Raw genomic sequence first — 23,433 nt, forward strand, 5'->3', positions numbered from 1 at the left:
TGTCTGAAGTTTTTTATTATTACTTATTTAATTTTCTTCATTTTTACCAGGAGCACAGAGAAGTGCTTAGGAATGTCATGTTTACATGGTGTCTGAAACTAGCTGAACTCTGATGGAGGAAATGTTAAAGTCCTCAAACTGTTCTTTGACGCCTTAACATGGTTTGCATTTTTTATTTTTGTCTTCAAAGAGTACTATGATATGCTTTGGAAGTTTTTTATTACAAAAACACAAAACAAGGCATTCAAAATGTTGACAGAGAAAAACTGTGTTACAGGTAAAAGTATTCTTTAAATATATTGTTTACTATTCAAAACTACAATCAACACCTGTAAAACCTTAAACATAAGTCCCACCTGTAGTCTCTCTCTGGAGAAAAGGATTTAAACTGGTTCTGCATAAAGGCTTCTACCACACTCAGCACTGTGCAGTTTCTGTGCAGATGTGTAGCTCTTTAAAACACCACCTGTTATCACTCATATCTATTTAGTATTGGAGCTCAGCCTCTGGTAGCTCTGACAGACCCACTGCCTGTGACTAATTCCACCTTATTGGTGCCAGCTCCCTCTACTGGTCCCATGTGGTCTTACATTTAGAAGTCCTATGATGACACCATGCATCTTTTTTATCTCCTGTGCTGCAGATTAAATATTTCTTCTTTATCTTCCATGAAACTGGTTTTTGCTTTTAAACATATGATAACTATTTAAAGCTCATAAAGAAAAGTTGAAACTTGTGCATATCTCTAACTTCAACAAAGTCTGGACCAAGGTGGGATTTAAGTCGCAACAAGACAATCACATAATAGAGTTACTTCCCACCCCTGATCTGTTTCAGTCTCTCTGATCAGAGCAATCCATCCTTCTGTTTTTCACACGTTGTCTCCGTCTCTGGGTTTGTGTGATGAACATCCTGAGCACCCGCTGAGTCCCTTCTCCTTCGTGTTGTATTCAAACCGAGGCAGAACCAGAACGCTACCTTCGGGTTCAGTTCTGGTGGCACCAGACGCGTCCCCTGACTCTCTCTCCTCCTCCACAGACATGATGTTCCTCACCAGGCAGGTGATGGCGGCGTCGATGTTGGTGTTGTCCTAGAGAAAGAGGGGCATTGTGTCAAAAAGAGACACGACTCTGTAGTGGAAGTCACCTCATGGGCTCAAAACCTCTTCAGAGAAGAGGACACCACAGACAAACACGTTCCAGTTTATTCTGTCTCTGCTAAAACCAAAAAAACGAACTGAAAGATGCCAAATCATGTTTAACTCAGGCTCATCTTTTCTACTTCTACATCAAGATTGAGCCTCACATTCATAAAAAGAGAATTAAAAAGTGATCAGAGGTTAAAGAGGGAAGTGAAATCAAGGGGCAAGAGGTTAAAGATACAGGACAAAGGCTCCCCATTGTTCAGCTAAATGGAAGAAAGGCTTCTGTGTTCTAACGCCAGATAAAGATCTGTTCAATAAGAAGATAGAGAAAATCAAATCAGCTGGAGAGAGCAGAGGAGCAAGAACACAGAATGTTACCAACACTCCCTGTGATCCAGCCGCTCTCAGTGCGTAAAGTGTGATGGATTCAAAGGCGTTTATTTATTTATTTATCTATTTTTTGACTGGGAAAACAAGAGTAGCTTTAAAATCAGGAAGACAAACTGAGGCTGAGAGAGGCTGGAGGAAGGCGCAATGGAAAGAGACAAAACCATGAAACGTGTGAACTAAAGCTGAAAAAGGTAAGATAGAAGGTAAACAGGATACATGAGATACGTCTAGAGACGTTTAAGCATGACTTGCCTTTGCTGACGTTTCATACCAGCCCACAAACCCGTACTCTCTGGAGAAGTTCTCCAGTTTGGGGAGCTTTGGACACAGACCGTGACGCCGCTGATCACACTTGTTGGCCAGAAGAACAGCAGGCACAGACCTCCCATTGCTCAGAGCAACCTAACAGAACCAGAACCAATCTATGAGCAGTATTTAGAGGATATTCTTATATCCAAAGTGGTTCTTGGACTAACAAGCCTTCTGGTTTTCTGAATAATGGGCTTTCTGGTTTAGAAGCCCTCTGAATAACAGGCCCTGTGATTAATGGGGGTCCTATGACTAAAGGGCCTTCAACAAGCCCTCTGGTTAACAAACTTTCTAAATGACTGGCCCTCCAGCTAACGGACCTTCTGACCAGCAGGCCTCACAGTTTTCTGACTAATGAGCCGTATGATCAACAGGCCCTCTGATTAATTGAGGGAATATGACCAACCGGCCTTCTGGCTAACAGACCTCTAAGAACAAAGGGCCTTCTGGCCAACAGGCCTTCTATTTTCCAGACGACTGAGTCTTCTGATTTTCTGACTAAAGGGCCTTCTAATTTTCTGGCTAAAGGGCCCTTTGACTAATGGGCCCTCTGACTAATGGGTCTTCCGGCTAAAGGGCCTTCTGATTGTCTGATTAAAGGGCCTTCTGATTTTCTGACCAATGGGCACTCTGGCTAACGGGCCCTCTGGCTGAAAGACCTTTAAGAATAAAGGGCCCTCTGGCTAACAGGCCCTCTGACTTTCTGACTAAAGAGCCTTCTGATTTTCTGACTAACAGGCCTTATGACTTATGGGTCTTGGAGGAATAAGGTGGGCTCCCATCGTGTCTACCTTTGAGTCCAGGTCTCCTTTCCATTTGAGAATCGCCTGAAAGGTGGACAGCCTGGTCATGTCGAAAACAACTAGGGCGCCCACGGCTTCTCGGTAGTAGACTCGGGTCATGTTCCCATAGCGTTCCTGCCCTTTTAACAGAAAAGATGACAGAAAGATCAGAGTCACATGTCACCAGCTGATCCCAGACTTTGTTAAATACCTGAAAATCCCAGAACTCAATTAGAGACTGAGGAAACTTCTTTTTATATTCGCTGGACAACCTGACCTTAGAAAGAGCTACACAAAATCTACTTTAAAGCTAAATGATCCTGTGTGTGTGTGTGTGTGTGTGTGTGTGTGTGTGTGTGTGTGTGTGTGTGTGTGTGTGTGTGTGTGTGTGTGTGTGTGTGTGTGTGTTTGTGCGTGCGTGCGTGCAAACTGCTGCAGCACAGTACGTGACTGTGTGTGTCACTGAGTGTATGAATAAGTCTCTATCCTGAACGCTAACTTCCTCCACATGATCCTGATGTGGTGGTGAATCAGCGAATGAGGATGTGATACACACACACACACACACACACACACACACACACACACACAGCAGGACAATAGCTGATCACAGAACACACAAAAACATGGGTTGACTCTGAATGTAGCATGTTGTTGTTCATGGAAGACTCAACCTGTGACCTGGCGTAACGTCTTCCTGCGAGGAGAGGAGTACTACTTTGAAGTTATCCAGATTAGCACTCAAAACAGTGATGGGATTATCATTATGCTGATGATCATCTGCTGAGGGTTTTTCATTAGAAAAGACCCTCAGACACACTTTAAAGAAGGGACTCCAGCGTGAGACCATCACACTGGCTGGTCTAAAGTCCCACTCCCTGATCGCTTCATGTAAATGACAGCTGCTATCAGCTCTCATGCTGTTAAACAGGAAACAGAAAGCTGTTTTTTGTTAAACCAGTGAGCAGCAAGTGCTGCAGCGTTAACTCAACCATTTTTCTGCAGAGAAAAAGTTTAACCACATGTTCAGGGCGGTCAACAGTTGAACTGTGCATCGTCATAGTTGATTGTGTCAGCAAGATGCAGCCAAAGATTTAACAAAGGGACAGTTCACTAATTCGCATGTTAATTTCTGCAATGCAACCATGACTTCACAAAATGTTATCTTTATCATTAATTTAAAAACATTTGTATTCAAGTCTAAGGTACCCAGAATTAACTATGAATCTCAAAAGTCCACTCATCCAAAGTTTACTCCCTAAGCCATCACAAAATTGGTGTCTACAAACAACATTTTGCAGCACTTGCAGTAGCCTCAACCTTAATTCTGACACTCTTTTTAGCAGTTATTACTGCAAGGTTTTAAAGTTAATCTGTCTGAACATTTGTCAAGCTTTTCCTTTACAAAAAAGGAAGCCATTGTTGTAGACAACTGCCAAAGTCCTGCCCCCAGTGCCGAAAAATACATCATCAAGTTTGTAAGCGTTTCAAAAGTTCAACTTTTTTTCAACTACATTTGCTGTGATGACTCCTTGAGCACTCTGGCATCTAGGATGCTAAGCTTAGAAACTAAATAAAATCAATTTTGAAAAGAAAACAGGTGCTTCCAGTACCAAAAAAAACTGCAGTCAGTGGAAACAGGCCCTTATTCTCGCATGTTTCACTAGTGCAGTGAAATTAACAAGCTGACTCCCTAAACATATTTGCACCCAAGATGCTAAGAGGTTGGAAAACAAAAATAAATCAGGTCTAAAGAGAAAACAGGCGCTGCAAGTGCAAAAATTGCATTTAGTGGACACAGGCCCTCAATGATGCAGGTTTAACTTGTGCAGCAACAGAAACCAGCTGACCCCTTGAGTGTCTCTGCATCCAGCATGTTGTGAGCTTAGAAAGCTTGACTAAATCCATCCTGCATGGGAAAAGGAACAAAATCTGTGCAAGCTAGTGGACACAGGCCCTTATTTGTATAAATTTCTCTTGTGCAGCAACAACAAAAAAGAAAAGCTGACTCTTTGTATTCTTTTGCACCCAGAACACTCAGAGCTTAAAAACCAAAATATATCAGTTTTAAATGAAAAATAGTCAAAACTGTTAAAAGTCCAGGGCGAAAAATTACATTTGGTGGACTAAGGCCCTCGTCCATACAGATTTTGCTCCTGCAGCAAAGTTAACCAGCTTACTCCGTAAACACTTTATCTCCCAAGATACTAAGAGGTTAGAAAACTAGACCAAAACTGTCAATGTGAAGAAAACAGGTGCTGCAAGTGCAAACACTGCAGTTCATGGACACAGGCCCTTGTTCATAAAGACACTCTATGTAAAAACAAACAACACATTCCTAATATGAAAGAACTTTATCAGAATTAATTAGTTGTTGAAAGAAATGAAACGTGAGCTATTTTGACACTTGATACTTGGCCAACCTTGTCAGGTTTTACGTTATCCATGCCAAGCCTCCAAAAGATGGGGGTGTAATTCTATTTTTTGTTTTATCTGCTTCCAGCAAAAATATTACATTATTTGGTCCTAGTCGAACAACAAACAACTGTTGTGGTGAGGTGGTGATGAAACAGTTTGGTTAAGATCTACTTAAACTATTGTTTGCACAATGTTAGTGCAACTTTTTAGCATTTTGCACCATGAGAATCAAATTTTGCAACCCAAACCTGAATTTGAATAATCTCATAAGCACAAAAAAGCCTGTTTTCAGCTTTGTGACTGTGCATTTTCAGCTAATCCAGCTAAACTGTTCATTTAGTTAAGCAGAAAGAGATTTTCCTCGATGCATAAAGGAGCATTTTATTCTTGTGTTCACTAGAGGCAGACTCTTAACTTACCCGTCTGCAGATGACCTAACCCTGCATTTAAAAACTACTTTTCATATTTAAATAACCAGTCAAACAAACTGAGCGTCAGTGTCATCCTGTTTCTTATTTGCCTATGTAAATCCAGTGCCTCTGAGTCCCGTCAGGGTGCTTTTCTGCCTCGTTTTAACACAATCTAAGGGGGACAGTTTGACATACCTGCGATGTCCCACAGCTGCAGGCGCACCACCGTCTTCTGGTCCCAGTTCAGCACTTTGAGGGCGAAGTCGACCCCGATGGTGGCTCTGTAGTGCTGGGAGAAGATCTGGTGTACGTATCGCTTGATGATGGAGGTTTTACCGACTCCCAGGTCGCCGATGACCAGAACTTTGAGCAGGCGCTCGTTCTGCATCATTCCTGCTCCGGTGGAGAGCGCGCAGAGGAGTGAGGTCTCCAATTATGGGTTCCGCATGAGGAAGAGTTGCGAAATACGGAGGGTTTGGCCAACGGTGGAGTCATGTACAGAGGCAGAAAGCTAAGACCTGGCACTGAAATCACCCATAAAGTCTCTTTAAGTAATCTCCTCCTCTGACAAATACCGTTACCTGTTAAAAAGAGAAAGCTACTCTGACCTGAGGTTAATTCCAACGTGCCAAACATAAAATATCTGGGTCCCTTATTTAAAAAGGGTTAAAATCGCTTCAAGAGGCGACAGCAGGAAGACAGAGCCGAACGCAGCTGTCTAAAGTTCAAAGCAGAAGAAATGTGTGAGGGGAAAAAAAACGCACAGTTATCTGTTGTGCCTGCGGTTTGTGTGCACATCTCCTCTGCTGGTCCGCTGCCAACGGCTCTCACTTACTGCTGCGCGTGAGACGCGCCTGTCAGCAGTCCATGCACGAGCTGTGAGAATGGCCACGCCCTCAACTTTATGTGTCAAGTGTTGTCTCAGAGATGCTTTAAGGGAGGCTAAATTTGGACTAATTTGGGTCTGGATGGAAAAAAAAAGAGTCAAAATGATTCAGAATGACAATCATATTTATACAAGAACACAAGGAATTTATATCTTTAGGGTACACTCTCTCTGTACATACATAAATAATCCAAAAAGATTTTAAAATAATTAAAATAATTATGAATATATATATATATATATATATATATATATATATATATATATATATATATATATATATATATATATATATATATATATATATATGTGTGTGTGTGTGTGTGTGTGTGTGTGTGTGTGTGTGTGTGTGTGTGTGTGTGTGTGTGTGTTTTCTGTATTGTTCAGACGCACTGACAGCAGATGCTGCCAATGCAAACCACATTCCATGGACACAGGCCCCAAATTTATAATACAGATGTGAGCAAACTTAGAACACTAAAAACAAAGGTTATGAATATTGTGTTTTCACTTTTTTTGTTACATGTAACATGTTATTGTTTTGTTTCAATCAGTTTTCTAGATGTTTTAAGAATGTGTATGTAGACTAATTGACTAGAAAGGAAAGTACAACGATGTCAGAATTACTTGACAAAGAACCTCCATCTGAAGTTTGTAGACGTTCAGATATATTTTCATCAGGTTTAATCATTTAAGGAAGTGATTTTTAGTGTGAAATAGTCCAGAATGTAAGCATATCTTTAATGACCATAAGAAAATGTAAATATGTATGTTAAAAATAGTGATTGAAATTATATATATATATATATATATATATATATATATATATATATATATATATATATATATATATATATATATATATATATATATATATATATATATTGTGTGTGTGTGTGTGTGTGTGTGTGTGTGTGTGTGTGTGTGTAGATTTTTTTCTTAATGACCACAAGGCTTTTGTTTTGTTTTGTTACCTAAGCAACCACCTCATTTAAACACTCCGTAGTTCTATCAAAAGAGGAAAAACTACATATCCCACCTTGCAGCACATGTAGTTCCGCTCCTGCGCAGTGAGAGTGCAGCTTCCGCCGTGTTGCTCTTAAAATAACCCACTGAGACGTTAAAACACCGAGCACAGTGAGAATTAAAGCCACAGAAATGTGTTGTTTTCCTGAATCAGTGTGTTTGTGTCTGCGTTCATTATAAGATCCCTGAAAAATATGTGGGTTTCTGTCCCCTGGTGTCACATCTCATGTTTTTCAACATCCTGTGGGACAAATTTAAACTTCTATAATCTCCAATCGTGACGGTTTCATGCCAGTAATCCGGACAGTCCCTCCCCCTGGTCACCTTTTGGTCATTTTTCCCACCAGCTCACTCTGAGGTTGGATTTCCTGGTACGTTGCGCCTCTCCACGGTCCTTTACGGTACTGGTACTGATGCGGGATGAGTCAGGCTATATGATGCTGCTGCTACTGCTGCCATTTCATCAGCAGCGAAAGCCTACAAACACACAGCAAACACAGACATGATACCGCGGGATTCCCCTCTGACAGCGCTCATCCTGCCTTTATAGACACTCTGCAGCTCGGTACCGAAACCGAGAGAGGAGCCTCGCAACCGCTTTATTCTGTGCTCCGGTTTCAGGCGCAGGATCCGCTTTTTTCGGTTACATCGCACCTGCTCTGGATGCGTTTTTCACTGCGCTCCCCATCAGGCCTGACATCAACAAGGAAACCAGCCCTTAACTCCAGGGGCCTGCGCTGTACACAGCAGCCTGTGTTTTCAAGACAAACATCGTGTCCCGGAGGCGGTGTCAGAGTTTGGGCTGTTCTGCTGCGTCCTGAAGATCGATCCACACAGACTCGACGGTGCCATGGAGCCCACAGCAGCCTGGTCCTGAGCGGTACGAGGGGACGAGCAAGCTGCCTGGCCTGAGCCATACTCCTGCCCCAAGTGAGGTACGGACTTTAAATCCTTCAGTTTGTGCGTTTTTCGCCTTTAACCAGCCTCAAAGGCTTCTGATAGGGAAGCATCGGGCTTATTTTACAGCCATGGTGTACTTTGATCTAATAATAGCCTCCAGTTCCCGTTAAAGACCTGATTTTAATAGCCATCAGCTGGAAAAGCAGCATTTTGCGCGTACTGAAGTCCAGGCTCTAATGTCCCCTGGTGCCAGATCAGGTTAAAGATCTCTCTTTGTAAATTGTTAAATCCCCACAAACAACAAGAATCGGACAAGCATTGTGTCAGTGCCTCTATGGGACGTGCTTGGAAACAAACGGATATGTTAATGTTGGACATGTGATATGTGTGCGTCGTGCCGGACCTCCATACTGCCATAAAACGCATCCGGTGTGAGAGCCCATAAGGCGGCTATTCACCGGGGATTCAGCCACTAATGTTTGCATACCGAGCCAGCTACGCAACCTGACTCTATAGACACACGGAGGGGCTGATGGGAGGCTCTCTGCCCGCCCCGTGGCCTGCTCAGACTCAGCTGTGGGACAGGAACACCTACTGCAATGGAGAGCAGCTCAGGGTTGGAAACAAGGAAGAACAAGTGTGAGGGGAAAACATGAAAAAGAAAAGCTTTGCATTTTTAAGTACAGTGGTTTAAAGGTGCAAAAGTATGACAGTCAAAATAAAGTTTCCAAATGTTCAGTTTCTTGGATAATGTGACCTATACCCACTCCAAGCAGGGTGATGAGTGTGATGCTTATTTTTCCATTTGCACTGCCATTTAAACAGGGGGGGGGGGGGGGGGTTGCTTTTAGATGCTCATTCTGTCCCTCTGGTGTCCCAATAGCATCTTTGCATGATTTCCTGCTAAAAGAGTATTTTTCCTCTCTTGTGTTTTACAAAACTCCTGTTTCAGCCTCTGTCTTAAACACTTAGTTTTAGGCTCCCTGCTCCACAAACCTTCTGACCTATGATTGGCCAGCACCTTGGTGTTTGAGGCCCTATGCCTCCAATGTGTTGTGAAGCAGTTAGGAGATCCTTGTGTTATGACCTCATCATTTCAGGAAGTCTTGTGAAGATCTCACAAAGATCTCATCCAGATTTCCAGCCACTGAAGTTACTTTAATGCAACACTTAAGAAAATGTAATGTTAATCACACAATTCAAGACCCTTTTTCCTCACAGCAGAGATTAACACTATAACACTGGTGTTATGTAAGAATTGGTTTCACTTCCTCATTGCTTCAAGTCCAGTAAACTCCTCTTTATTGTAAAAAAAAAAAATGATGGCTGCAGATAAACAACCTTTTCTTTATGCTTTCAGTTTAAAAAGTTTGGTCTGACTTTCTTAGAGAGCAGAAATTAACAACTGGATTTTTAAACACAAACCCCTCAGTAGTGTGTCTGAGTGAAGCTGCTGTGAAACGGGGTCACTCAGACATCTTGTCATAAAAAAATCAGGTGCAGAAAAACGCTGCTACGATCCAAATTTATCAACAAGCCAAAGAGGTCACACACATTCAAATACCAAAGCCAGCAATCAAAAAGAGCCAATAATCCAGAAAGCTGGCTTATTAAAACATCAATTGACGCCATCAAGTGACGAGGAAAGCATAAGAGGCTTTTCTCATATATCTCGTGGTTTTAATTAAATCACGCACTGGGTACAATGAAGCTCAGTTATGGGGGTTACAGGGGGCTGGACGGGGGCAAAGCTGGGGCCAAATATCTGAGTTGTTCCAGGAATATTCCTATAATGTAAATACAGTATGTCTCCCATGACTTCTTAATGTTTGCATTCATGTGAGTCATAAAGGGAGACTTGTCACAGAGGACAACTTTATTTCTACACCGAAAGTCAAAACACAGTTAAAAAATGTGCTTTACAACATAAAAATATGAACAATATGAAAGAAATGAAAGAGAAATAAAAGGAGGATGAGATTAAAGCGACAAAAATAACTTGGTGTAAAGAGGGTAAACACCACCACCAGATAAAAGAAAGAAAAACAGAAACAGAAATGCAACAAAAAATAAAAGATTAAAACAATTGAAATAACAAAAATTAAAGATCCTGTCTGTAATTCTGCCTGGGATGAATAAAAGCAGCATTTTGAGGATAAAAGCATGCTCAGATAACATTTTTTTTAAAGATGCTTTGAGGGGGATCTCTTATAATTGTGCTCCCTCGCCACCTTCTGGCGCGGAGTCTCTGCACACTATGGTAAATTACTTTAGCAAGAGTGTGCTTTGTTTTGGAATTAAATGGAAATCGGATCAAAACCAATTTTCTTTGTTCAAGACAACTTTTTACTGGATACAACACCCCGAGGTAAGGTATTTATCAGATAGTTATATAATAGTTATGTAGCGCCACAGTTTGAAACGTGACATCAAGCAAATGTTGTAGTAGCTGTGTTTATTGAGCAACTGGCAGCCCGGTGCTCTGAGACATGTCTGTAATGTGTAACGTCAGTGAATCCTGGTTATGTCCTGCCAGTCATCTACCAAGCAGAGCTAACGTAACCTCACTCTTCATTTTATTGATAGACTCTCAAGTTTGAACAGACCACTGCAGAATAACTGCTGACTGTGGGTTGGAATGGACATTAGCACAAACAGTTAGCCCTTTTAGCTTTTAGCTCTTATTTTAGCCTATAGCCTGCATTTTATTCTTTAGCTTATGTTTTAGCCTTTAGCTCATGCTCCATCTCTCTCCTGTTAGTTTTTCTTCTTCTCTTCTGTTCTTTTTCTGTCTGACAGTTAGGCTCCAGTGTCCACCATCACTACAAAATTAATCACAGAAATCATTTTCAGCAGAGAAAAGCACAGATCTCTCTTCTCTCTACAAAATTGCATCTGTGTCTGAAATCACTCCCTATTCACTTTATAGTGCACTATATAGCAAATACACTATTTTGTAATCTGAGTGAGCATGGTCATTCACTATATAGTCCACTCATTGTATCCTGCAATGCATTTTGAAAAGTAGTGTATTAGAGATGCTCACTATATTAGCAATATATACCATAATGCATTGCGGTTCAAACAGAAGGAATGGCTGATTACATGTCCACTACATCTCATTCACTATACAGTGAGTAGTGAGTAGGGAATGAGTGAATGATTTCAGACACAACCTTCATCAGCCGGCGTGGTGTTGTCATAGAGACCTAAACATGCTGTAAATCAGCCCGGTCCTCCACCTGATCAGGAAGCTAAGAGGTAATATTTTGAAATTAGCTGTAACCTGTAATATTGGTGCTAATAATCTCATTTTAAAGTGTGGATTATGATCAGAATATATCGAGAAGAGAGACTTTTTCAAGATCACTTAGAAACTTCTGACAACCCCTTTAAAAACAAACAAAAAAAAAGAGTTGATTGTTTATTGCAGGCCTGGAGAACTTTCCTTGTTATGTGTTAGGCTGTAGATTGATTTAAGGGAAGATAAATGACACTATTTTGAGCCCTAGTGAGCAAATTGATCATCACAGCTTACAAAATGAGCATATGTAAAAAAGAAAAACAAACAAAATAAAATAGTAAAATAAAATAGAACAGAACTAACTAAAATGTAACAAAAGAATTGGAGTAAAAAAAACAGAATTAACAAAAAAATGGCACATGAAAAATTTTACAAAATCAATAATTAAGAATAGAATAAAATTTACACAACAAAAAGACAACATGAGGCCAAAGCTACAGCTATGGATAAAGAGGATTGAGAGAAAATCTGATTTTAAAGTTTTGGTCCTCAGCATGAGTGTCCCCCCAGCCATTGTAATGTTTGCAGCTTGAGGCCACCGTACAGTCTGTTGCATAGGCTGTCTTAAGTAAGACATGGATGAAACTTGTTTAAAGACTCTGCGGGTGTTTTGAGACAGAATGATTGTCCTTATTCCTGATATGTTCCCGGTAAGAGTGCGTTAGTAGCAGGAAACTAACGTTATTCGACGGCTCTCTCCCTTTCTGTTTCTCTTTAACGCGCTTGCGCACAGACACAGACAGACCCGCAGACGGACCCAGCGCCGAGAGCTGCAGACAGACTCAGCCCGAGTCATGGAGGCGATCTGGCTCTATCAGTTCCGGCTGATCGTCATCGGGGACTCCACGGTGGGGAAGTCGTGTCTGATCCGGCGGTTCACGGAGGGTCGCTTCGCCCAGGTGTCGGATCCCACCGTCGGCGTGGACTTCTTCTCCCGGCTGGTGGAGATCGAGCCCGGGAAGAGGATCAAGCTGCAGATCTGGGACACGGCGGGTCAGGAGCGCTTCAGGTGAGAACAGCTGGGTGGGTGTCAGGTGTGTGCGCGGAAGTATAAAGATGGAGCAAAGGTGGAAGTGTACTAACGCCTCACTCATAAAAAGAAGTCTTATGAGAGACTAATTCAGAAAAACTCCTCAATCAAACTCTAATGTAGGCTATGGAAAGGAAACCTCATTCTGCAGATTAAATATAAGCAAATATTAAAGCAGATGAAGTGACTGTATGGATGCAGCAGGAATTAAAAAATAGGTACTAAACACAGAGGTCTTCGTTTGATATTTAGCTTTTTTCAGTACAACTGTAATATGAGTTTATTGTTAATTTTTCATTTTGTTGAATTTAATATCAACACTAGACAACTTAAACTTTACCCAAAGTCAATATATTTTGCTAACTTTGTTATCACTTTTGTGATAACAAACAGTTTTTCCCTCTAAACTCAGATGGAGCTTGTGTGTTAGGGAACTTTTGCGGTCTGGAAAGTTTGGAAACTCCTATTCAGTGTTAAAGAGTCAAAGAAAAGCAGTGCAACCTTTAGCAGAATAAGACATTTTGGAGGCATTTTTACAATCAAAAGTTCACAATGAGAAATGCAACATAGGTCAAATTTAAAATATAATGTAAATAACAATAATATGATATGAATTCTAAGTGCCAGCAAATCTGAGTTTCAGCATCTGGATCCAGTCATCCTGAGAAGAGATAAGTTACTGTATGTGTCTAAAACAACTGGATGACCAACAATATGTGTGTTAACGGGTCAAATATTCAGAATTTACTGTTAACTGACAGGGAAAATCCATCACAACTGTTCACAATATGGAAACCTGTAGAGCTGCTTTTCCAGATTTACACAACACTGGACTTCCCTGCATGGGAAAAAAAAAAAACCTCCTGGTGCTGACCTTCGAACTCCTGAAAGTGAAACCAAACACAGTTCCTGAAACAGAGCGATTAAAAGATCACATTATTGGAAAAAGAGAAAGAAAACCAGACAAGCGTTGCTTTTACAAAGTGCATACGTATCATTCTGTATCAACACCCCTGTGGCCCGTGAGGGACAGTGTATAGTGAACTAATGGTTATGTAAATTAGAATCCTGTTCAGGTGAAAGGATCTCGATGTTTCTGCCACAAGGTCAAGATGTCTTCTCAGTTTGAGGAGCCCTGAGCGTGAAGTGACACAGCCTGCAGCTTTCTAAACCCGTAAAACGACTTAAACATGAACTTGTTTGTGATCACCTTAAAAAAACAGTTACACATATGAGTCTGGAGGTGGTGTGAGATCAGTAAACGACTGCAGGGTTTGTTTTTACAGAGTAAGCAGGTGGAAGTCACATGAAGTGGGGTCAGGGCTCTGTACTGTCAGAGAAATGGCTCCACATTTTACTTTGTACGACACAAACATGGTGAAACTAAGATCAGCTGTGCTTTGTAAACAACTGGACGTTAACACCAGTGACTTTTGGTTTCGCACTGGACTCAAACACCATCCATCCACCGCAACCTCTGACCTGTGGGGACTTAACACCCAACATGTAAGAAACACAGCCTCTGGTTTTACATGCTGTCACAGTCCTGGACCAGGTGTACTGGACTCACCTGTGTTTGCCTATAAAAATCATGACTTTACGATCTTTCAGAGATAGCTCAGCATGCTAACACAGTGTTCCAGATACATATAACCTCTTTATGGCTCTGTTTTCACTGAAGGGTTCCGTAACTATCTCAATAATAAAATATATAACTTTGAAACATGTTTTCAAGCCTCACTTGAGTTTTTTTTTTTTTTTAGATTAAGTTCAGATTCTTTTTTTGAATGAAGGGAATACAGCATCTGTTAGCATCAGTTAGCATCATTAAATATGACCAGGTAATGACACTGCTGATGAAATTGGAGTGGGCACAACAAATGAAACAAACAAAACTACATGATCTGCATCTTATTTATAACATTGTGACTGGCTTTAATCCTGCTCTGAGTGACAAGCTTACTTTGAACTGGATGATTTTGTTAGTCAGGATTATTTTAAAAAACAGAATTAAGTATCATCTGATGAGCTAGACTTGTTTTGCATCCAAATGCTGCTAAATAACAGATTGGTGTAACATTAACTTGTTATTGTCTCTCCGTCTTGGCCAGGACTCCCTTGTAAAAGAGATTTAGCATCTTGAAGAGAATATTCAGAACCAGAATCAAAATCAGAATCCCATTGTTGTCATTGTATCTTGAATACATGCGCAATAGAGACTGTGAGGGATTCTGGGAGAATCTGAGTGGAGCCAGGTCACAAAAATAATATATATATATTTTTTTCTTTCTAGAGTCTAATCACTTCTTGACTCTACCTCCTGGTACTAGCCTGAAAAATATACACAAGACTAGGGATGGGTACCTTTCACATTTGAAACGATACGGTACCAATGCCCGGTTCCTGGCAATCGATACCGGTACTCTATGGTACCAAGTTTCTGTACTTTTTTGTGTCTATGTGGTAAAAAATATCGTATTGTTTAATAATGAAATGTAAAAAAAATTCAATTGAACAAATTTATTCTTCAATATATAACCTTGCAATGCTGTGTTCATGTCCAGCATGGCAAATCACCTACTCCTCCACTCCCTCACAGTCACAAGGATGCATTTAGGTACCTAAACATGGTACCTTTTAGTTTCACATGAATCGATACCCGGTACTTTTGACAGAATTCGGTCGATACCTACAAAAGTACCTAATTCGGTACCCATCCCTACACAAGACCAGCAGCTTTCAATCATTGTTGGACATAACCTAAAACCTAATTTTTAACCTCATATAACTAATGAAAACGAAACTTTTCAGAAAAAAAGAGGAGATTAAGACAAGGCAGCCAAATGTAATCTTCAAATCCCCACAACAACCTGACTTGAGAAACATTTCTACAAGGTGTATTGATTGAACGTTTGACCACAGCCCATCTGCAATGACTGGAGAGCTAGATTTTTTGACCTATACTGCAGCCAGTCACCAGGGGGAGCAGTTTTTGTGGCAAGATGACGTCCATTTTTATTACAATGTATGGTTACAACCCACTCCACCCCTGTCAGCCAGTATTTATCTAGTTGTGTTAGCATAGTGGACTGAAATTAGCATGGGAAAAAAATGTATTACATTATGCCTTAGAAACTACAACTGTTTCTGATATAAGTCAAATGTTTTTTCCTGGAATAGTATGAGTACTGGACAAATTAAAGTCTTAGTCCAAAAATTTACTTTCTTACCTCAAAATCTTTTTTTTTCTCTGTAATATCTGCATGCACCTGTTTCCAGCCCTGACAATCACCATGTGTGACCAGGGTGGTTGATCAACCATCATTCATAGATAGATAGATAGATAGATAGATAGATAGATAGATAGATAGATAGATAGATAGATAGATAGATAGATAGATAGATAGATAGATGGAAATGCCTCTCCAGTGACATTTAAAGATGGCAAAGTCTGGAATAACTGAAACTCTGCCATTTACTGAAAGCTTCATAAATTATTCATAGGGGGTGCCAAATCCACACAAAATGAAATTTTCTTACTGTTTCTTTCAGTTGAACTTGGGTAGTTGGACCCTCAAACCACTCGCTCTCCAAACATTTGGTGTTAAATAATGGATTCTGATTGGTCAAAACCCTATGACAGTGGTGATTATATCACTACATTAAAAGTGATGCACATGTGATATCAAACCAATGGATGTAAAGGAGTTTGTCTCTGCCTGTTGACACTGCGGCAAAAATAACGGTCTATTGGTCATGGTCTCATTAGATATTGCATGATTCCTGTAATCTTTAAAACACTGGCTAAAGGCTAAATCACACTGGCTAAAGGCTAAAGCACATGCTGAAGCCTAAAACACATGCTAAAGCCTAAAACAAAGGCTAAAGGCTAAAACAGAGGCTAAAGGCTAAAACATAAGCTGAAACATAAAAACAAAGGCTGAAGCCTTAAACACGAGCCAAAGGCTAAAAAAGGGGCTGAGCTGTTTGTGCTAATGTCCATACCAACCCACAGTCAGCAGTTATTCTGCAGTGGTCTGTTCAAACTTGAGAGTTTGTTACGTGAGTGAGGTTACGTTAGCTCTGATTGGTAGATGACTGACAGGACATAACCAGGATTCACCAACGTTAAAAACATTACAGACACGTCTAGGAGAGCTAAAGATAGCTTGCTACTAAACTACGGTACAAACTGACAAAGTTAGCTTGTTGTCACGTTTCAATGTGTAGCCCTCCTGTTGATTAATACCTTACCTCATGGAGTTGGATCTGGTAAAAAGTTGTCTTGAACAAAGAAAAGTAGAGTTTAAAAGAAGATCTGATCTTCATTCATTTCCAAAACAAACACACGTCTTGGTAAGAGTCACGTCGTCACCACAGTGTGTGTGAGAATCCAGGCCAGAAGGTGGCACTGCAGTCCACTTCAAACAGATCCTCCTCACAGACTCTTTGAGGTTACATGAAACTGACACCATTTACACAGATGTACTGTCCCCATTCTGAAAAGTCTTTCAGAACTGTTTGTTCAAATTGGACATCTTTTAGGATTATAAGAACAGTGTGTACTGTTTTGTTTAATCCAGCATATCTTGCTAATGGAAAGTGTGCTACCTGACTTTAATCCCCTTAAAGTCACAACTCATCATCGTCACTTTCCTCTTGGTGTGTTGTCCTTCCTTAGACATAAAAACGAACACAGGAGTGTGTGAATCAGAATCTAAGTTTTTCCTCCTTCTGTCTTGCTCTGTCAAGACACGTCTATCTCCATCTCTACCTCCACTCTGTTATTTTCCCTCTCATTATATTTTCGCTGACGTTCTCTCAGGGAGGATGATGTGGGAAGTTAGACGCATCACCAGGGGGTTGGTGTTGGTGTGTATGTGTGTGTGTGTGTGTGTGTGTGTGTGTGTGTGTGTGTGTGTGTGTGTGTGTGTGTGTGTGTAAGTTGTCACAGCTTGTCAAAATCTAGAAGCTCTCGTCTCAGTGAGGCTGCAGTGAAGAATAAATCTCCTGATCTCCAGCATTAAAGGGTGATGCTGGTGTTTTTGTATGAAAGCTACGCCTGCTTTGAAAGGTAGTGCAGATACAATGTGTGTAGTTTTATATCCAGTAAAACTCATTTAAACCTCAAAGTTTTGGGGAAATTAAGCAATGAAGAACTGATTTACAGTCACCTGGGTCAAATGTCTTACCAAAAGAGACTTTGGCATGAGGGCAGCTAGACCTGAGAATGAAGGGATAACCAATCGCCCCATAGCTCTATCACCTTACTTTCCTCTACAAGTTCCCGGCTTCTCTTCTGGGTGACACCTCTGTGTCTGTTTCCTTCACTCCTCCTGTCGTCTGTTCTTTCATCTGATAAGCTTCTCCCTGGTTTTTACGTGTCTTATCACCCCTGCCACTGAAAAAAGCTCATCCACAAACTTGGACTGAGATAAAAAGTCTTTTTGAAAGTCCAAACCCAGGAGCAAATGTGTCAGAGATGGAGTTATCCGTGTGATCGTCTGGGGTAGGGGTGGAAAAGGTTTCACCTCTTGTTCCTCATCCTCTGCCCTGTCTCCTCTGCAGGTCCATCACCCGGGCTTACTACCGCAACTCTGTGGGCGGCCTCCTCCTCTTCGACATCACCAACCGCCGCTCCTTCCAGAACGTCCACGACTGGCTGGAAGAGGCTCGCAGCCACGTCCAGCCGCACAGCATCGTCTTCCTATTGGTGGGCCACAAGTGTGACCTGGAAGCACAACGCCAGGTGTGTACGGAGGTGGACATGAATGGAGAAGCGCGGAGAGTTATGTAACAGCTTTAGAAATAAACTTGTCTTCACATTTAGATCACAGGCGAGTTGTCTTTCTGTCTCTTACTCTCTCAACACTGCTGGCAGAAAGCAAAAATATCCTCAGTGGTACTCAGACGTTTGTAGGATGACTCTGCAAAACGTTTCGTCTACAACACAGAGATACAGGGAGAGGATTACAGTCCTCCCTCTGAGCTCATTTATCACCCAGAAAGTCTCTGCTAAAGCCTTACACTTTCTTACAGCTTAGACACCAATAGGCCTGAGTTTTTCTCTCCAGGTCACTGGATTCGCTCTTAAACGAGCCTCGGTTTTATGGTAACAAACTTGAATTGGAGTCAGAAGCAGAAAGAGGACCCTCTGTAGTATTTTAACCCTTAGCTTATCATCCACTTCTGGGGGCAGATGCACTCCATTAAAGTATTTTAGTTGCAAGGACTGCCGAACAAGGTTAGAGGTCTTCAAGTGCCATAGTTCCTGCATTTGGCATCTGAGGCTTGGCACTGTCTGTGCAGGTTTTCAATCATCTGGGTCATGGTAGGTCTGGCCCTGATCCATTACAGACAACTGGACTTAGAAGAGTTCTTGAAGATGTTCCACCTCTACTCTGAAAGGCGTCTTCCGTTCAAAACAAACTGTGGATAGAGCTAGAAGACTCAAGTCTCTAAGGGTTGTCAGTCTGCCAGAGGAGGACCTACAGCTTTTAGGACAAGGTTAATGGTAGGTCACTCTCAGATTGATAATCCTTTGGGCTTATATGTTCTAGTTCTATCCACTGGTCTGGATAAAACTGAAGGACATTGGAAGAGAGGTGGAATGTCTTCAGGAGGTCTTCAAAGTCCATTTGCCTTTGTTGGATCAAACTTCTTAACACCGTTTGCCTAAAGTGTGCAGTTCACGGTCAGTTCTTGTTAGATCGGTCAAATCATGACTCCTATGTTTGATCTTCCAGGTAACTCGCCAGGAAGCAGAGAAACTAGCAGGAGCGTACGGGATGCGCTACGTTGAGACATCGGCCCGTGATGCCATCAACGTTGAGCATGCCTTCACCGAGCTGACCAGAGACATCTTCGCACTGGTGCGGTCCGGAGACATCACGATCCAGGAGGGCTGGGAGGGCGTGAAGAGCGGGTTCGTCCCCAATGTGGTCCATTCTTCGGAGGAAGTGACTAAGAGTGACCGCCGCTGTCTATGTTGATCTGGGACGCGTTTTTGGACTGAGTGTGAAAAGAGAAGGGATCCTGGGAGGATTCAGAGGATGTGGCTGACGGACACTCTGACTCTGATGTTCCTTCACAGACTGGACTCCTGAGGGAGGGATTCAGGGAAATGGATGGGGGAAGTCGGGCAGAACATCTTGAATGTTGGAGGATCACTGACAGATTGTGCCCATTTCTGTATTCCTTTGGTTTCTTGGAGAGGAACAATCACAGATGTGATGGCTCTGATCGTTCAATTTTGTTTTGGTTTGAGAGTTTTGCTGGAGACTTCCTTCCCTGGAAGTCTTGGAAAGGCCTTAGAGAGAGGATCCACCTTGGGTTCTTCACCAACATATGAGGAAATTCTTTTATTTCCTCCATCAGCTCTTTTCTTAACCCTTTCCTCTCATCCAATATGCAATCACATGTTCATGAAAATGTTTGTTGCTTTCCAACATCCTCCTTTGGGTTCAACCTCCCTCATCAACTCGAGTTTGTTTCTCTTAAGGCTGACTTTTTTCTCCACATTCCACCATCACAGCTCAATGGAGGAGTCCTGGAGGTTCTGGCTTGAGGGGAGACCGGGTCCCTTCCCAGAACTTTGGTTTTGTCCCCAGAGGCCGTATTATTCCTCTCTGGGACATCGGGGCCTCCAGTGAGCTCAATGACATTAGCTGGATGTTTATATCTGCTCTCATTCTGCTAAATATTGCGCTTTAACAAACACAACTACCCAACTAACTCCTGGTGAAGCAGGAAGAAGCAATGTGTACAGCTGAACTGACAGAGGTGGACTTGTTGAGGCTTGTTGGAGCCAGAATGCACCTTACTAGCCAGGTCCACCTTAACCCTGGAGCTCCTAAAGGGTACTAAACAAGCTGGAGGTTATTTATTTCATGTAAGCAAAGCAGAGAGGTACAAGACTCCACAAGAGAACCACACTACCCTCCATTCATGCCTGTGGACAACATGATCATGCATAGATATTCCAGGTGGCAGGTGTTGGATTGAGCAGGTATGAGGGAAACTATCAGGTTACTTAGACTTCTGGACAGGTTAATTGTTTCATTTTCACTTCATCACTACAGATCCGCAGCAAAGGGCAGACTTTCAAGTGTGTTGCGAAGGTTAAAGATCTCTCTTTCATGTTCAAACTCTGAAACCATGCTTCAGGAGTGGGCTTTAGACGCAGACAACCCTGGAAAGAAGTCAGTTGACCTTTGATTAGACACATTCATTCAGGTGTTGGTTGATCAGGATGGTTTTGGGAATAGATTCCATCTCAATGGTTCAGTTTTTCATCAAAATTGAAGTTTTCAGCAGTTTCTGTTGCAAAATTACAAAAATGTATAACTGAGAGGAATTAACACCGCCTTGATGTGGCTTTCTCTTTGAGCTCAGAGTAATTGATTGGATATTTGTTGGATATAACCAAAAAAGTGGATTCTGAAGGGCAAGTGGGCTTCATTCTGCCTGGGACCACTGGTAAATGCAACACCAACAAAGTCCTTACCCCATCAGAACCCCCACCCTCGGAAATGCAACATGGCCAGTCTCCCAACGCCAAAGACAAGACAATGAATCCCTGAGAATTTGGCAGTAAAATATGTAAGGGATGGGCTTCAGTTGGGCTTTTTGACCTTGTCCCACTGGTAATTTCTTCTTTAAGGCAAGGTGAAATAAACTGAATATGACATGTGGGGTTAGATGTTTATCGGGGTGTGACCAATCAGAAACAGGTATTTAACAAAAACACCAAAGATTGGCTTTACAATTTCAAAACTGGGACCCTCAAGAAATGTGTGACTGAAGGGTTGAAGCCTGTCTGGACATTTAATTGACCGTTTGAGAAGGCCATGGCATGCTGGGATGTTTGCCCATTTTTGGTGTTTTTGGTATTTTGCCGGTGTTTTAAAAGGGCAGCAGAAATCTTTGAATAAGGTGCAGACAAACTTCTTAGGCGGTGATTTAACACATTGGTCTGTACACACTTTTGAGCTCAATGTATTCCAACAATTACTCATGATTTTCCACTTTTTTGTGACCCTAGTCCGTCCATGCCTTTCACCGTGCAGTTAACGACCATATTATGTCAGGAAACTGTAAGTGCTTCATGTCTCACACTGCTTGCCTTCTTCCAACGTGTTTCCAAAGATTTCTGCTCATATCGTGATTTTCTTTTCTAACATGAATGTAACAGCTGAGATTTCACACTGCGTTGTCCCTTTGACCAACAAAAAGGGAGGTGTTTTGGGACTTGATTGAAGATTTTTGAAATGACAGTCCATTCCCATAAGAGCATAGAAACCTGATGCCCCTGTGATTTTTAAATCATCAATACAAGCTGCTTTACCGTTTGCTTTCTCTCCATGCTTGCCAAGTCATCACCAGTGCTTTCTACCTTAGCGGACGTCTTAGAGTTTACCGCTCAGGAAGGGTTCAGAAGGTCTGTGTGGGTGTGTGTGGATACAAAGTCTCCTGTGTGTGTGCAGCGCCACCTAAAGGACTGCCAGGACTCTTAAAGCAGATGTCAGCTGGTCGATGTGCTCTGCTGTACAGCACGCAGTTGGATATCACTACACTCTGTAATATCTTGCTTCTACTCTGAAATATTGTCTTAAAATACTACCACTGGTCCACGTTTTGGGACCAAACTCACGTTTTCTTTCCTGTTCGGAGCCGGATGAGAGGATCGGCTACTGTAATTAAACAATGTTGGATAAAGTTCAACCTGTTCTGGTCTGAGCAGACAGTGAGCGTTTCACTACTCCCCACTTCAGTACAAGTCAAACCAGCTAAATGCTATCACTGGACAACAGCTAATGTCAATGGTCCCCTTGTTTCCAGCTAATGCTAAGCTATCCAGCTGCTCCACTAGCTTCATTTTCAGCAGACGGAGAAGAGAGCAGCATCACATCCTACTCTGGACAGGAAAAAAACACAGATAACATCCCAAAATGTGGAACTATGAATTTAAGTAAATACAATAAAATTCAAAGTCTCTGAAATCTCATGCTGTCAGTCGACTTTTTCACTTCCTTTGCACTAACATCTTTCCTTTATCACTTGTTTCCTCACTGTTTCCTGCCATTTATAATCTGATTTACTGTTCATACCCTTCTGGTTTCTTTAGGTGCTGTTGAAAACTGTGGTTTGTTGAAGATGAGGATTTTTGTTTTCAGAGCTTCTAGCTTGAAGAAATATCAGTCAAGAGAAGTGCTGGCTCTGACTACCCACCTGTCCCATCAATCTCACACTTTTGAGGAGCCTCCTGGACTTAACAGTAAAGGGCGCAGTATGGTGGGTTTTTCTTCTATGAGCATGGGTACTTTGTGTTGTACTTGGATTTTTGAGCAATAAGAAGCTGTCAGCCTGTAAACAGTGGTTGGTTCAGGAATGCCACTTACTGGTTTATGAGGAGGCTTTGCAGAGCTGGAAACTTACAAGGCCCAGCTAGAAACTGACAAAGAGATGGAAATGAGGAGCGTAAGTCTTTATATTGTATTGACAGATCATTTATTTTAAATAAATCACCTGGTGAAATTTTGTGTATACAATACAATAAAGAAATAAGACCCAAACTATTTTTTTATCAGGCTGCAAACATATGAAAGAACTACCTACAGGGACTGGATCTAGAGGTGCAGGATCTATTGTTTTGGAGCCTCAGAAGTTCTGCTCATCTTTTTGCAGATGATGTGCACTGTAAAATGTGATTTTACACATTTGTTATTCTAGCATATGTCAGTATGACAAAAGTTTACTAGAAGTGTTGTGATAAAGCTCAATAAATTGGTATCATCTCAACTAAAAATATATATCTCAGCTTGAAAATATAAAG

General features: G+C 41.6%; 2 protein-coding genes across 3 annotated transcripts; one reads left to right on the forward strand and one right to left on the reverse strand.

Moving 5' to 3' along the window:
- Positions 1-245: 245 nt before the first annotated feature.
- Positions 246-8,586, reverse strand: LOC141811301 (ras-related protein Rab-38). Its single transcript, XM_074699306.1, has 5 exons — positions 7,379-8,586; positions 5,649-6,034; positions 2,635-2,765; positions 1,787-1,936; positions 246-1,090 (listed from the first exon to the last, which is right to left on the reverse strand). The coding sequence occupies exons 2-5, from the start codon at positions 5,842-5,844 to the stop codon at positions 872-874; spliced, it is 696 nt and encodes a 231-aa protein (XP_074555407.1). The 5' UTR covers positions 5,845-6,034; positions 7,379-8,586; the 3' UTR covers positions 246-871.
- rab39bb (RAB39B, member RAS oncogene family b) lies at positions 7,759-22,600 on the forward strand. Of its 2 annotated transcripts, none has more exons than XM_074699308.1 (4): positions 7,759-8,295; positions 12,303-12,578; positions 18,168-18,348; positions 19,346-22,600. In XM_074699308.1, the coding sequence occupies exons 2-4, from the start codon at positions 12,364-12,366 to the stop codon at positions 19,589-19,591; spliced, it is 642 nt and encodes a 213-aa protein (XP_074555409.1). In that variant the 5' UTR covers positions 7,759-8,295; positions 12,303-12,363; the 3' UTR covers positions 19,592-22,600. The 2 variants fall into 2 exon arrangements, with proteins under 2 accessions (XP_074555409.1, XP_074555408.1); XM_074699307.1 differs by having other exon boundaries at positions 7,761-8,300.
- Positions 22,601-23,433: the final 833 nt, after the last annotated feature.

Source organism: Halichoeres trimaculatus, unplaced genomic scaffold (assembly GCF_033239565.1).
Source record: "Halichoeres trimaculatus isolate MK-OKI-2021-1 unplaced genomic scaffold, fHalTri1.1 fHalTri1_scaffold_22, whole genome shotgun sequence".
Lineage (NCBI taxonomy): Eukaryota > Metazoa > Chordata > Actinopteri > Labriformes > Labridae > Halichoeres > Halichoeres trimaculatus.